This window comes from Mustela nivalis (genome assembly GCF_964662115.1).
Source record: "Mustela nivalis genome assembly, chromosome: 2".
NCBI lineage: Eukaryota > Metazoa > Chordata > Mammalia > Carnivora > Mustelidae > Mustela > Mustela nivalis.
This window is the reverse complement of record NC_139021.1, coordinates 23,185,546-23,200,551: the sequence shown is the minus strand read 5'-3', so window position 1 is coordinate 23,200,551 and position 15,006 is coordinate 23,185,546. Positions and strand designations below refer to the sequence as shown.

Here is a 15,006-nt window from a genome sequence, read left to right as displayed (position 1 = left end):
TCTTACACTACTCTCCCCCTCCAAATGTACATACTATGAAGAAATGTAGGTAAAAACCTTACAGGTGGCACATTTTTCCACTAAAAGAGAAATCTTTATTCCTCCTTAAACTGAAATATTAGATCCCAAAGAGGAGAAAAAAAAAATGGAAAAAAAAATGGTAATAAAGCATGGCAGAATAATCCAGAGGAAGCAAGTCTGCTCCCAGTGTAATTTTCTTTAGCATCCTGAAATGAACAACACGCTGCCCGTGATCTCTGCTTACTCCACTGAAAACCATCCAGAGGATTTTCAAGAAGGAAAAATTCTAGTAGTGTTTTCAAATGCCAAATTAACTTACAGGACTTCCAGTCCTGAAGGAAAACAGCACAGTAGCTAGCGCACCAGAAGCTAGAGAATGCTTTTTGTCACGCAAGGCCGGAACTGATGAGTGTGACCCCAATGGGGTTTATCTAAAATTCCCAAGTACCACAGGCAAAGAGGTCAAAGTTTCCTGTGTCAAAAATATATAAATAAATAAAGCCATAAATTGTAATAGTTCCTTACTTTATAATGGATTATACAGTATCCATATCTCCCCTTCTGTTCGGATACATATACACACACATATATCTCTCTACATACACATATATATCTACACACACATATGTCTTTTTAAATAGCAACTGAACATGATACAAACAAAAAAGAGGAAAACCTGCTTACATTAATATCTATCCCCCTATTTTCCATTTCTAGTCATTACGGGCCTCATTTCTAAGTGTTTATTATTGTCAATGATATATCAAATTACTCAGGGAGTGAGAAGAGCATGTATACACATAATTAAAATTAATAATGATGTATAGAGCATTTCTAGGAGTAAAAATATGTGATAGGTCCATACACAAGTACACACAAGTATGTGTAACACTTAAGAGTTAAATGTCTGACAGACTGAACATGCAAAATCACGTACACATATTTATACATAAAATGTGTACATTGTGATTCCTACTATCGGCTTAAAATCTTACAAGTGACAGTTTTCTTAGTTAAAGTTTATCAGGAGACGAAGAAAAAGTGACATGTAAATAATTAGGACACTTTTTCAACAACAGAAATTGTCTTAAGAACAGGACATTTAAAGGTAGAATAAAAGGTAATGGGATAGAGAGTTAAATAAAGAATTCACAGTCATTGCGGTTTAGATGACAGTGAGTTTCTCACAGTAATTTACCACATCTTTCATGTCATGAATGTAATACAAATTTGTCCTAAATGCAAAAGAGAAACAACTCTAAGGATTTGCTTACAAGTTACAGAAAATAATGTTTCGTATTACTACTTGCTTGTATGTAATTGCTTCCACTGGTCACTTACACCTAAGTTGTTTTCTAAAATGTACCTAACCTTGAAGAACTGATGTGAAAATTTTGCAATGATACTTCCAATAATAAGCTATAGATGGTATTAAATATAATCAGTTGTGTTTCTTCAATTCATAATCAAATCAATTTATTAACAAAAAATTCAGAGGACAGGTACAGCAAATACCCGGTTTTAAAAGATCTCAAGGTATATCCAGGAACAGTTGATAAAAGAATTATTAATCATTCAACAACTGGGCTAACATGTCATGAGAAAAATTAGTAGCATGGGTCTTGACTAAAATTAATATATATAACTGGTATTAAGTTCATCAGTTGAATGGTATTTTTAAAAATCACAGGGAGTGAGATTCTCTTTCAAAAAAAATTTAGTGGCATCATAAAATAAAGCTGAAAAAAACCCAAAATCTCTTTCAGGATCTTTTATACGTTCAGAACCACTTAATAGTATTGAGAGCATTAACACTCTGATGTATTTATTTCCATGTGTTTCAGAGCTAAAGATGATGTCTGGATAATGACATCACAGAGAAGTCACAAGAAGTTAGTTTTTAAAGTGTTTTGCCAATCTTGCTCTCCTTTCAGAACCAAAACTATAATTAAATTAACCCTCAAAAAGGTGTTGGGATACATCAAGTAATTAAAATGGGCATTACAAAGGTTAAAGTCATTTAAAAAAATGTGTACTACGTTAAAATTCCATTCAGTGCCTGTAATGCGAGACATTCTATACGAGTGAGAATACAGATATGTGTACGTACATGTACGCACTAAGTTAATATGAAGTCACAAATTCATATGCTGCACTTGTGCATAGCTCAGAGAAAATAAAGCTGAAACTAGATTAGTAATGCCCGATCCCTTTGCTCGTGAAATGTATCACATAATAGAGAAAACAGATTCCACAAATGAACTCCTGCCCTATATATTTACACTATTTATAGATGTGTCTGATCTCAGACATAATATATGTTTTTATAAGGAAAAACTGCAATACTGATCTACAAGAATCCGTTGAAAGCCATGTCGTGGAATCTAATCGAGAAGCACATGTTATATTAAAAGTATTTGTTGATTAGTAAGTTTCGTAAATTCTATCCAGATTCTACAAGTGAAAAAGCTCTGAGGCTTTGGAATCTTTTTTATCTTTTTTTTTTTTTTTTTTCCTACAGCTAAAATATATTTAATGTCTAAGGAGCAGCTGTGGTGTATTTATCATCCTATCCTGGGTTCATTCTAGGTTATTCTAATACTCAAATAATATATTATTATTGTTTTTTAAAGCTTAGGACATATACATTAGATACTATCTATAAATATGTTTATTATTCTCCATAATACTAAACTACTTACTATCAGGAATACAAAATGATTAACAGAGCAATTAGAAATGCAAACAGGAGAACCATGTTCCCTTCAAATAAAGGAAAAATGAAACAAAATAAACTATGGGCACTTGTATATTTCCTTCTAACACTATCCACTATAGAAGGCTTAAATAGCTGACAATGAGTCATTGTTTATTCAAATGTTAAACAAATTGAACATATAAGCTAACTTCTGAGTTAGAAGTATTTGGAACATTTTCCAGAGCCTATTTTGACTGTGTCAATTACCTAGATACCAAAGTTGTTGTATTGTGTTGCTTGATGAAATAGGACATACAGCAACCCTCAAAACCAGTATTACAAGCCTGGCAAATAGCATCGCACTGGCGTGACGCACAGAATCCATCACCCTAGGGAAAAACGCATTGGGTCACAGTACGGAGTCTTTACATGTTCCATATTATTTCTACATAACGTTTTGGGATAGAAGCGTAAGCTATGAAGTACTATCCCATAAAAAGATAATATTCGGAAACAGCTCTGCCACTGAACTGCTCCTCTCAACAGAAACAAACGGGACTTGAAAAAGTTCTTCTTCAGAAGCATTTCTGAAAAATACAGTGAAAGGGGGCATTTTGATTTATAGTTCCTTGCCATTTTTGAAACTGCTTAGTAAATTCAGAGCAGATAGGAGCATTATGATAACGATGGCTTCATTAGGTTTAAACCCCATACCCATTTCAAACTTCTAGACTTCATAAAGTAGGTCATATAATTCCTTAAAAGATTCCTGTTTAAAGGGCAGAGTTAGTGGTCTCCCATATTAAAACCCACCATCCAGGTGTAACTGCCTGTCGTCAGTGCACATACCTGACACCCGTACCACCCACCCACACCCGCATGCACACACCCCAGCAATAATTTAAACACAGTATAGCTACCATGGATACTACGAGCCTTTGCAGGCATTTCCATTGCTAGCTTTCCTCTCATATTAGAGGCATCCTATTAGTAACTACCAAGAAAATTACACAAATCCAAATATGTTACCTTTGTTCAAACAATACTGCAGTTCATTATACAACTGAAAATGTCATCCTTCATCGCTCAGGAACCAAGATAGTGGTGGGTTCTTGGGAGCAGAAGTGGTGCGGAATGGTTTGAGGCAAAACTGAAACATATTGTTTAAGTAAACCTTAAGGGGAGGGGATCATATGCGCAATTGATGGATTTTTTTTTTTTTTTTTTTTTTTTTGTATCATCTCCCACAAAGCTTCCCCAACCCCTCCCCACCACTGAACAGAACACACACTGCTGATATTAAAGGACTGGGGCTCGGAACACCACCCTTTGCCTTTTTTTCTTTTTCCTTCTTGCTAAACTTTATTACTCTTCCCTCAATTTTGAAATAATAAACCGACATTCATTAAATAAAAATGCCATTGCAAGAAACCCATAACTAAATTTACGTCTGAAAACTCTGTGAAAAATAAAATAAAGTAAGACTAAGATACTCTCACCATGCTCCATGTGAACAACCTAGAGCTTCGGTTTCTAAAGTTTTTCCTGACAAATCCGTAAGAAAAGGAGGAGTTAGCAAAGAAAGAATGCCCCTGATTTGAACTAAAATCTTAGCTCTCAAAGAAAAACTGAGAAAGACATAAGGTAAGTCAAAACTGTCAAATTTCTATGCAGAGAACATGTCAACTTCCCTGAACATGCGGAATACTTTTGTAATTGTAAAAGCCTTAAAAGACATCTTAAGGTATCTCTGTGATATCTAATTTCAGGATATATTATTTTTTAAAAAAATACGCTCTGTGTAACAAAAAGAATAAACAAAAACTCTCAAAACAAATTTAGGGTTAAAAGCCAAGTCCAAGACAAGTAACCAGAAGATTTAGACCTTACGAAAAATTCACACCAGCAACATTGATACTCAGTTCTGGCCCACCGTATGGGGCGGAGGGCCCCGCGTCTGGGTGGAGTATCTTTCCCCAAGGAAGGAAAAACTGGCACAAATCTTTCTGCCCTCTGAAAAGATGTTCCTACTTGCCAGCTTCTGAAGTTACCCTGATGTCAATGAACATCACCAACATGTCTCTGAACTGGAGAAAGTTCTGTTTGCCTGTGTAAGGTCAGGAAGAGAGAAAATGACGATTAAATTTAAAAAAAAAAAAAAAGGAAACTAAAAACACCGTGTGATACACAGGGTTAAAAAATTATCTAAAATTGTGCAAATAAAAGAACCACCAGTAGAAACACAGCGATCCTTAAAATTAACGCTTTCAATCTAAAAATATATTTTTGTAAAGTTTCATCTATTTTCCTTCCTCTGCTCATAAAAATGATTAATGTCACAATTAAACTTCCACATTTCAGACTCTTGCTAACAGGTGTAGCATTCTTTATATAAACACATTCATTGACCTGTCGCCATTGATAATCTTAATTAATTCATCTCAATTGAAACAAAAACAATGGTTTTTTTTTTTTTCAAATAAGAGAGAAATCACACAACACAAATACCCACTCTCCCCAAAACCCAAAAACTGTTTAAGTTACGGTAACCTGAAATGCACCAGCCATCACAGAGAGCAATTGGAGAAATCCAGCAGTGCTCAGCAGGAAAGATTTTTAATAACAGATTGAAAAACAAGAATAAAAATAACTGCATCAACAGAGCCTTTCTTCCTCAGGCCACAAGCCCGTTCTTACTTGAACTTTTTTTTTTTTTTTTTAAATGGCATTTTGGCCACTAAAACCAATCCAGAACATTATTAAAAGTTAAAAGCTACCAATTACTTCTGTCTGTTCTTTTAAAGCAAAGTTTGGCATTACGTCAGTTGGTTTAAAGAAAACAAGAAAGAGAGAAAGAGTAGGAGAGAAAGTTTCCTGCTTGTATAAACTAAACCACCAGGGAAGGTGTCTAGCCACTTGTAAAGTATTTACTGCAGGTTTTTAAAGAGCTAGAAACATTTTAAAAATTAAAAGTTTTGTTTCTTATTTTTAATGAAACATGCTTAGGACAAAAAGCGTACCCTTAAAGTCTTTTAGGGGAGCATTTTGATGTTATTTGTATTTCAATTGTAGCTTTGAATCAGAAAATGATTCCCAATGGGGCTTCAAATTTGAAGTGCATAGATAATTTCATCTTTGTTTTTGCTACTTGGATTTGTGCTTTTAGGAAAAAAAAAATAGCGCCGGGGCGGCGGGGGGGGTGGGGGCAAAAAGTCGACATTTCTACCATAGCCTCAGCCATCAGTCAGCCTTCTTCTCAAACTAACAATTCAAATAATTTTCATGCACAGATCCTTCCCTAAATTCAGTGAAAGAGGTCTCCTTAAGCCCAAAGATCTCTTTCTAAACTAAATCCAGTCCCACGTTATTATACCCATTAGAGAACCAAACCAAAGACGAACAAATTCAGTTTCCAGGGACCTGAAAACCCCAAAGCGATAGGAAAACCCTAGGGGTGACCATAAGAGCGATATCAAGAACAGTATTGATAAAGGTCATATATAACTAATCAAATATCCTTTATGTATAAACAAACAGCCTAAGACCCACTCACATTTGAGGATAAATTTTTAAAAGTGGTTATTCCCTCTGCAGCTCTGTTCGCTACTGAACAGTAGTATAAAACAGCGCTTGGTATTTTTGAATATTTACTTTAATCCACTGGTTAAAGCCTGAGGAAAACAAATAATGTTGATGATTGTAAAAAAAAAAACTCTGCCTAGTTTTTTTTCAATGGAAATAACTGCGAAGTGCGTTAGTCTTCTATATACGTGACCATCACAGGAACTTCAGAGAAGAAGTTGAGATTTCTATCTGGCAAAGGATGTAAATTTCTTCATATTTTAGCTAAGGGGAGCCCCCGCAACTCCATAAATTATAAAACTATTATAGTAACAAAGAATTCATTACCTTCTGTCTGATGATACCAAGAGCTGTAGTCATCACATAAAGTGGAGCCACATCTAGAGATGCTGTCATGAATTTCCCCAAATTTCAAAAAATAATAAATAAGGTAGATAAATGATTAACAGGACTCCGAATTAGTTATCCATGGTACTAGTAGTTATAACCAGCAAAATGGGGAGAGAAAGAAACCTGTTACCTGAAAGCTTGAGCAAGGATGAACATCAGAAAACAAGTCCATACAACTTGCCTGTTTTTATCAAATTGATTATAACTTGTGAGCTGTGATATTTGGGACAGAACTGTCTCAGTTTATAGTTTTCTGTGCCTGCCAAAAACAGATGCAGACTACCACACTAGCTGTCCTGCGGAAACTAAATTAAGCAAAGGCAAATACCAAGTGGAAAGTTGTCAGTCTGCTGAATGAATGGCTTCATTTTACACAGCAGAGACTATCTTAATAAGAATATGTTTTAATGTGCACCAGTCATCTTATTTTAAGTGTATCACTTACTTCAAAAATAATAATTTTCTCTTGAAGTCAATTATAAACACCTGCCCATAAATTTCTTAAAGTCTATTTGGCTTTACATACAATAGCACAGTGTTATTACATTATTGTTTGCTACCCAAAGGGGCGGTGAAGTAAAAAAAAATAATAATTTCTATAGTACATGCATTATTAAAAAACACTAAAAGGCCAGTTAGCAATATGTGTGCTCATTTCAAAATCAAAATAAAGTTTTAGCTCAAAAACAATTTTCTCTAAGTCTTTTCAAAAATTTCAGTAACACCTACTTACTTCCACAAAGAAGGTAAGAAAAGAGTTTATTAAAACTTAACACCCTTTGGCGTATCTTAATAGAAATGTGCATATCACTAATAGCAAATTGTGATCTTTATTTCTCTCTCTGTCTCTGCACGTGCACGCACACACGCGCATACACACACACACACACACACACACACACCAAATAACAACAGTAATAGAAACATCACTGAAATACTAAGATCTTAAAAGCAGCTTTTCAACAGATGCATCCATTTCCCTGTTTTGAAGGTTTTCCTTATGAATGAAGATTCCCTTACGTGTACTGCAGAGACCTGTACCCTGAAAATCACAGTAAACTCAGAAGTACTACATGACTTAAAAGAAAAGTAAAAATAATACTGAAAATATGGAAGAGGCATGTGCAACTCACTTATGATCAGTACACTATGACAGAGTCTAACCCATTTTCAAGCAAAAATTTTACTAAATTGTTTAAAACACTACTCATCAGAATGCTGAGCTCTAAAATCAGCCTCAGATCTCACTACTATGACATCTTTCTCCTTATTTTTCATGTTACCTTTCAGAGACAAAGGACAACATCTAAAAAGCAGCAGACACCCTTACAGCGTCCAGAATTCAAAGGAGTGACAAACTTTTTTTGTAAGGAACTTGCTGTGCTCCACCATTTAGTTGGAGAGCGTCAGACTTGATTATTACGTGTAGGAAAGCATTCTATACACATATATCCTAACATATAATAGATATATTGGGAAGCCGTAAACATCAACTCACCCGTGGCAAATAATACTTTGCCAACGGAGTATTAATGAGCCCTCGGAATCCTTCACATTTAGAGAAATCAAGTCAGAACGTGGCATAGAACTCCATCTCCCCGTCAGGAGTTTTATTTTCACATTGTTAATATTCAAAAATAATCGTCAAACTTCAGCACGCTCATGGCCCTATTTTACTGACTCTAGAGATGTTTTCATCCAGGGGTAAAGCTTTCAAAGGAAGTTATGAAATCTGAGGAGAGATAAGCTCTAAGAACAATATGTTTGACTTGTTAAGATTAAGCATGTCATTAATAAACTTTCACTTAAAGGTAAAAAAAAAAAAATCCTCAAAATGTTGGTATCATTTCCAGACTGTCCTGTCAGCATCACAACTTACAGGAAACGCTTCATCTTCCCATACAAACCCTGTATTTATTCACAACCCTGGCCGACTTGGAGAAAGAAAAAAAAGCCCACACCATTTTTGAGCGAGTTTGCTTTTTTACATTAACCGATGGAATATCTGAGAAAGCGTCCTAAGCAAATGAGCAACATGTAAGAAACTTGACAACAGTGAGCTCAGAAACTTTCATTCTCATTTTGTCCACGTCAAGAACTGGCCGCCGCATTACTTTCCTTTGCTGCCCCTTGCATTTTTAACTCTGGCAGCCTTTTCTAAATGATCAACTTTTCCTAAAACCAGCAGGAAAGTAACATGATGCCAGCAAGATCCATAGGTTTTTAACTTAAGAGCTGGACGACTTTGAAGAGTGGCTAGAGGTTCCTATAGTATTTTTCCCTTTGAACAATCATTTTAGCCAACAAGCAGGCCTCGAGTAATCATTTCTTTATAATTCTCTCCCCAGTCCTATCTGGAGATCACTTCGTCCTTATGTTTCCTCTCAGACCCTTCCCTGTTCACCTGGTGCCTTTATAAAAGTTCAATGGATCTCCCAAAGTTCAATGAATCGGCCCCAACTTCTCTGCGATCTCACTTCTCCGCTCTGCTTCTCACCACTTACCTCACTTAAAACTCTGGCCGAGATTTTTCCAAAATAGGATTAGGAGGAATATTCTATCATAATTTTGATTCATCAGTAAGATCCACCGCCCTTACTCAAAAACTTCGAACAGTATTAATTCTGAGGCCTAAAGACATATGAGGAAGTAAAGCAAGACCTCAAATGTAATCAGTCCAAGAGTCCCTCTGAAACCCACCAGTCCTTCTAGCCTTCTGACTTAAATTGCTTTAGAGTCTCAAGGCCATAAAACAGTTACTGACTTCCCAGGGGAACGGGGGAAGCACCACCATCTCACACAGGTACTAACAAAAAAGCTTTCCCAGCCACAAAAACAGCTTTGCACTTCAAACAGCCCCCACCTCCGCCTCACCCTGAAATTATTCATGGGGTCCTATAATCCTGGAGTTATTTGAAGGGATAGCCATGTTTGCCTTGGCCTTTCCAAGATGCGTTTCTCTGGAACCCAAACAGGAACTAGACAGAAGGCGAAGCGCCCGTCCGCCGGGATGTCCCACCGCTGTCAGGCATTTAATCACCGTCCAGTGTCCGCTGACCCGCGACACATGGGCATCACCCGCGCCGCAGAGGAAGTCTGCCCCTTCCTCAGCCCCGACGGAAGCGCCTGGGCAGCAAGGCCCTGCCACATGGCACGGACAGGGGCACAGACCCCTCGGCCAAGCTGCCCTGAGCCACGCAGAGGCGGGTGCATCAGGGGATGCGACACCCTCCCTCTCCAGCCCAGCTGGGCCTTTAAGGCAAAAAGTTTGAAGCCTGGCTTTGCAAACTCTTCAAAGCCATCGCCAGTTCCTGCGCTGTTTTCCCACTTCGGGGACCACCCCAAGGCCCCTCTCTGAGCCCCTCCCGACCCTCCCAAGTTGGCCCAACTTACTACTCTGCATGCTGGTGCCTAGTCTGCTCCCGGCTTGTCAGGAGCCCCAGAAAACTTGCAGCGGCGGCGGCAGCGGCGGCGGCGGCCCCTCGGGTCCAACCACCTCCAGCTCCTCCGCTGCGCCCGGTAGGAGAGAATTAAAATCAGCCAGAAAGAGACAGCGAGGGGGAGTGGGGCTGCGAGGGGGAGGGGGCACCGGCCTGAAACTTCTTTTTTTGGCAAATGGGGATTTGTTTTTCCTCCTCCCTGGCGGCTGAACTTGACCCTCCTGACTCCAGGGGCTACTGCGGTTTGAAGTCGCTCGTTTCTAAGGCTCAGTTGCCTCAGACCCACCGAAAGGAGGAGAGGAAGGGGGGGAAGAGAGCAGAAGAGAAGAAAGAAAGAAAGAAATCACACGCGCAAAAAGGAAGAAAGAAAATGCATGTGAAACCCGAGAAGCCTGCGCTTGGCTTTCTGCACACTCTCCCTCTGCTTTTTTTTTTTTTTTTTTTTTTTTTCAAAGAAAGTCACTTTTAATTCCCAGGGCTCCCCGCTCGCGATCGCCCACATTTTGCGCACACACGCGCGGGCGCAACACTCGCGTTGCGGCGCCCCGGGCCCGGCCGAGGGGCGCCCGCGCCCCCCGTTACCCCCCGCGGCCCCCGACCCCGCGGCCCGCCCGGGCCCCTCCTTACCTGTTGATTAATCGTCAAGAACACCCTCGGCAGCCCGAAAGATGGTGGCGCGGCGGCCAGAGCCATGAACCGTCTTCTGTTGTTTGCAGAGTTGATCTTGGATTATTGGGGGGGAGGGGGGGGAGAAAAAGGTCTTTCCTGCCTCCCCCCCTTTCCCTTCCCTCCCCCCCTTTATAAAAAGAGAGAGAGAGTGAGAGAGAGAAAGAGAAAGGAAATAGAGCAAGGATGTGCCCGGTGCCGGGTGGGAGAGGGGAGGGGGTGTTGTTTTTTGTTTAAAAAAAAAAAAAAATAGGAAGGCGAGAGAGCGATCGAGAGGACGCGGGGTCTGGAGAAACGAGCAGCACCAAAAAGAGGACGCTTGAGATTGCAGTGAGATCGGGTCTTTATCAGAAATGTTATCGCTTGTCAGGACCTCAGTCTCCGCGCATTACGTCAGTTTCAAGACACCAACACTATTAATATCAAAGGAGCCTTCGCGGAGGAAAGCGCCACCCCAGACCGAGCTCCCTTAAAGAGACAGCGCGCGTCCCCGCGCCGCCGCCGCCGCCGCCGCCGCCGCCCCGCCGCCGCCCCGCCCGGCTCCGAGCACCCGCCGCCGCCGCCGCCCGCCGGGACCGGCCCCGGCCGCGGCGTGCCGGTTGCGCGAGAACTTCGCCCGAGTCGGAGCGCCGCAAATGAGAGCTGCGCGGAGCCGGGACCCAGCTACCTTCCCGCCCCGCCTCTCCCCCCTCCTCCTCCCCCACCCCCATGTGTGAACGTGCGGGCTGGAAACCGAGGAAAAAACCGAAAGCTTTAGGAATAATGTGATAAAGGCTAGGACCTACCTGGGGGGAGGGGGGGGGCTGGGGGGCAGGTGGGGGCCCGCGCGTGGCGGCCGAGCCGATGGTCCCAGAGCACCCGGAGATGCTATCATGAACAATCAGAAGAACTCTCAAAGTGCTTCTACCTTTTCGGATGTTACTTTCCCTTCTCTCTCCGCACACGACACGGAATTGTGTGTGTGTGTCCGTGTGTGTGTGTGTGTGTGTGTGTGTGTGCGTGTGCGGCCCCTCCCCCGCCCCTTTTCTAGGACGAGAAGAAGTCTCAGGACACCTAGTCGGTGGTCAGTGATTGCCATGCGTTGGATGGCGAGAGGGCTTGAGGAGAACAACTTGAACTCTATCCTGAGTTGGAGAAGTGCGGACTGGGGTTGCTATGGTTTTCTGAGCTCGGGGGAAGCTAGCAAGCTCAAGGGGTGCTTAGAGGGGGTACTACCAAATAGATAAAATGGGAACATTATTCAAATGCTACAAGATTAATACCTGCTGATCTTTGGAGGTTCAGTAGCAGATAAGAAACTCTGAATTAAAGCATGACATTCTTTTTACTACTTCACATCTCCAAATATTCTCACTGTTAAGTGAAATTCCCTCCACGTGAAGTTACTGAATTGAGCGGGGTTTTTTTCTTCTTCTTCTTCTTCTTCTTTTTTTTTTTTTTTTTTTTAACTTCTAAAGATCAACAATGCATAAAGGAGACCCAGGACAGGATTCGAAGTATAGTAGGTGTTAAAAACTAAGTAAACACTTCTTGGGCGTTTGGACTTCATTTTCTTCAGCTGGGTGACTTTAAGTGGCATGTTTTTCCTCCAGTGAAAGTCAGTTTAAAGTAATTTTGTGCTAAAAGGAGAAGCATCCTTCCTTCTCCAAACTACAAAATGATTAAAATTAGAATTTAGAGGTACAATCATGAATCTGTGAAATGAAGATGAAGTAATTTCCTCCAAAATATTTTCCACTAAATGATTCTTGCATCTTTTAAAAGATGAATATATTTTTGAAACATCAGAAGTGAAAAAGCCAATCATTAAAAAAAAAAAAATTAAACATAAATCTGTGCTTTTAGAAACTTACTCCTTTTTCTGTAAGGTCTTCATTTCTACCTAATATACCTAGTCAGACAGATATGTGATTCCTTTTTGTAGCATTTTTATTCCAGAAGGATTTTGGTAGCGTGTCCCATACACTCTCTATGAGTAAAAAAGCAATAATTCTTTTGCAATAGAAAAAATAGGTAAAAGAGTGGTCAAAATGTAATTTCACAATGAGGCAAACTATATATTCCCTAAAGGAGTGAGAAGACAATGAACCTTAGATGCATGGAGTTATTCATATGTTATCATCAATTTAAATTAATTTGGGAACAGAGTTAGATTTATGTATAGTCCTGCTTGCAGGGAAAATTAATATCAAAATCCTGAGTAAATCTCATAGTCAGCTACTAATGACCACCTGCATATTTCCACACTAGAGTCATTTAATACTGTCCACCACCAATTTCCACTGTAAAAAGTATTCATATATTAAATATAGACCTTTATTTTCTTTTTTAAGCCATAAATTAGCTTACCAAGTTTTATGGAAATATGCACAGCACAGTGAGAGGCATTTTTATTCAGGGAGAAAAAAAGGATCTGAGTGAAACATTCTTTAGCCATGACTAACGAAAAATATTAGATCAAATAAATTTTGAAATAGGCACCTCAGTGGTAAAACCGTTTGTACTTAAAGGGTTAAAACCACCTAAAACTGCTGGAGCTGGTATCTGATAAAATCTGAAGCTACAGCATCTCAGCAGCAAAGTTAAATAGTACAATATATCACAAGGATTATCCCCTAATCTCCTTCTGCTCCCCAAGATTTAAATGGCATTTTAAAGGGGGAAGTAATCTTCCTCTCCGTCACCCTCAAATCTAAGGCAATCATTAAGAGTGTAAATTTACTCACATGAAACAATCATTGATTAAATTGGTTCAAAAAAATTAAATTACATGCTTTTGCAAGCACAAAACCCTTGAGATGGCTGGTGTTTTTCCACCTGTAATAATACAAAATTTGACCATTAAATGTACCCAAAATTATATATTATATAAGAAGTTAAAGCCAAAGGTCTGAGGGTGAATTATGTCCTTTAATTGAAAGGATAAAGTTACCCTTCAGGTACTGAAGCCAACAAATTCATGGTCACTTAAACATTTAATGAATGAAGTTTCACGGACTCAATTTTGCTAAAGCTTGCCTGAGAAATGAAGACTCTCTTCATGTTACTTTTTGTATTTCAAGTTAGAGTACAGCAGATCAAAATGCTGTCTGTATCAATCCATTTACATTAACCACAAAAGATCTATAGAGAACTTAATAAAAGCACAAATATTTTTGTAAACTTTTTCAAGCAAATTACTTATTTATTTACAAAATAATTTATGAAGAAAATTTTTAACTCATGCTTTAGATATATTACATATGCTCTTGATTGACACAATATGTTTAAGCTCAAAGGCCCTCATAGCATTTTTTAATTCTAGTAGGAATATTTCAAAACAACCAACTAATACATGAGATCATAATTGCTTGACAGTTGTTTTTAATATATAAAATAAGTTATGTATATTGTTTTCCTTCAAATGTTTGTTGATTTGTTTTTATAGTCCTGACATTTGCATGGCACAAACTGAATTAGGGGAAATATTAAAGATTTATTTACATTTATTATCTTCTGCTGTCAAGCATATGCAAAGCTCTTAAAAACTATTCTCTTCTTTTGCTTTTATTTGCAATGCACTTCTGAACAATGGAGTCTGGATGTTAAAATAACAACCTGTGCCTTTACGGATATATCAAAAAATAGAGAAGAAATGAAGGGAAATTTTAAAAAGCAAACAAAAGAAATAACTTCTCACTAAAATAACTTCTTCACAATCTTTCGTAATTCTTGGAGTTCTGGAATATTCTCTTATGGCTGGACCACTGATGAAACACTACCTGGAGCTGTATTAATGCTTATTATTTATTAAAATTACATAATTCACTTTTTCTGCTTTATTATTTAAACATCCTTCTCTCCCTTTTCTTGTAGTTTATTCAGCAGAGATACAAAGAGGGATTAGTACTCAAGCACAAGCATACTTGTTTTACATTTTCAACCTTTTAGCACATAACTTACTTACAGTTCCAGTGCCTGTAATCACAATGATTTTACCTGATGGAACACGTATCTCAGAAATGTAATCCAACTGTTTACCCTAACACGTCATAAATTGCTGTTCCTTTCAGAAACCTCAAAGATTGACAACCCTTGGTCCTAAAGGCCTGCTGCTATAACACATACTATCAAGAAAATATTTATGTATTATTTGCTCTCAAATTAGTACTAAATCATATAGAATAGAAGACCATTTTGCCTTCCAGCAAATCAAAAGCAATTGCAGAA

At 38.8% G+C, this 15,006-nt stretch overlaps 1 protein-coding gene across 24 annotated transcripts in view; it reads right to left on the bottom strand.

Annotated features, from left to right (window-relative positions):
- TRPS1 (transcriptional repressor GATA binding 1) overlaps positions 1-11,758 on the bottom strand; it is a 251,565-nt gene extending 239,807 nt beyond the window's left edge. For 2 of the 24 annotated variants that reach the window (XM_082721104.1, XM_082721112.1), the window contains exon 1: positions 10,759-11,215. Coding sequence is in view for 2 of the 24 variants with exons in the window: in XM_082721108.1 (XP_082577234.1) it covers positions 10,085-10,094 (10 nt within the window). In the remaining 22 variants the exon portion in view is untranslated. Of the gene's footprint in view, positions 1-9,195; positions 9,323-9,565; positions 9,931-10,084; positions 10,540-10,758; positions 11,295-11,582 lie in introns of those variants that run through there. The other 22 variants (XM_082721117.1, XM_082721120.1, XM_082721124.1 and 19 more) reach the window with 21 other exon arrangements.
- Positions 11,759-15,006: the final 3,248 nt, after the last annotated feature.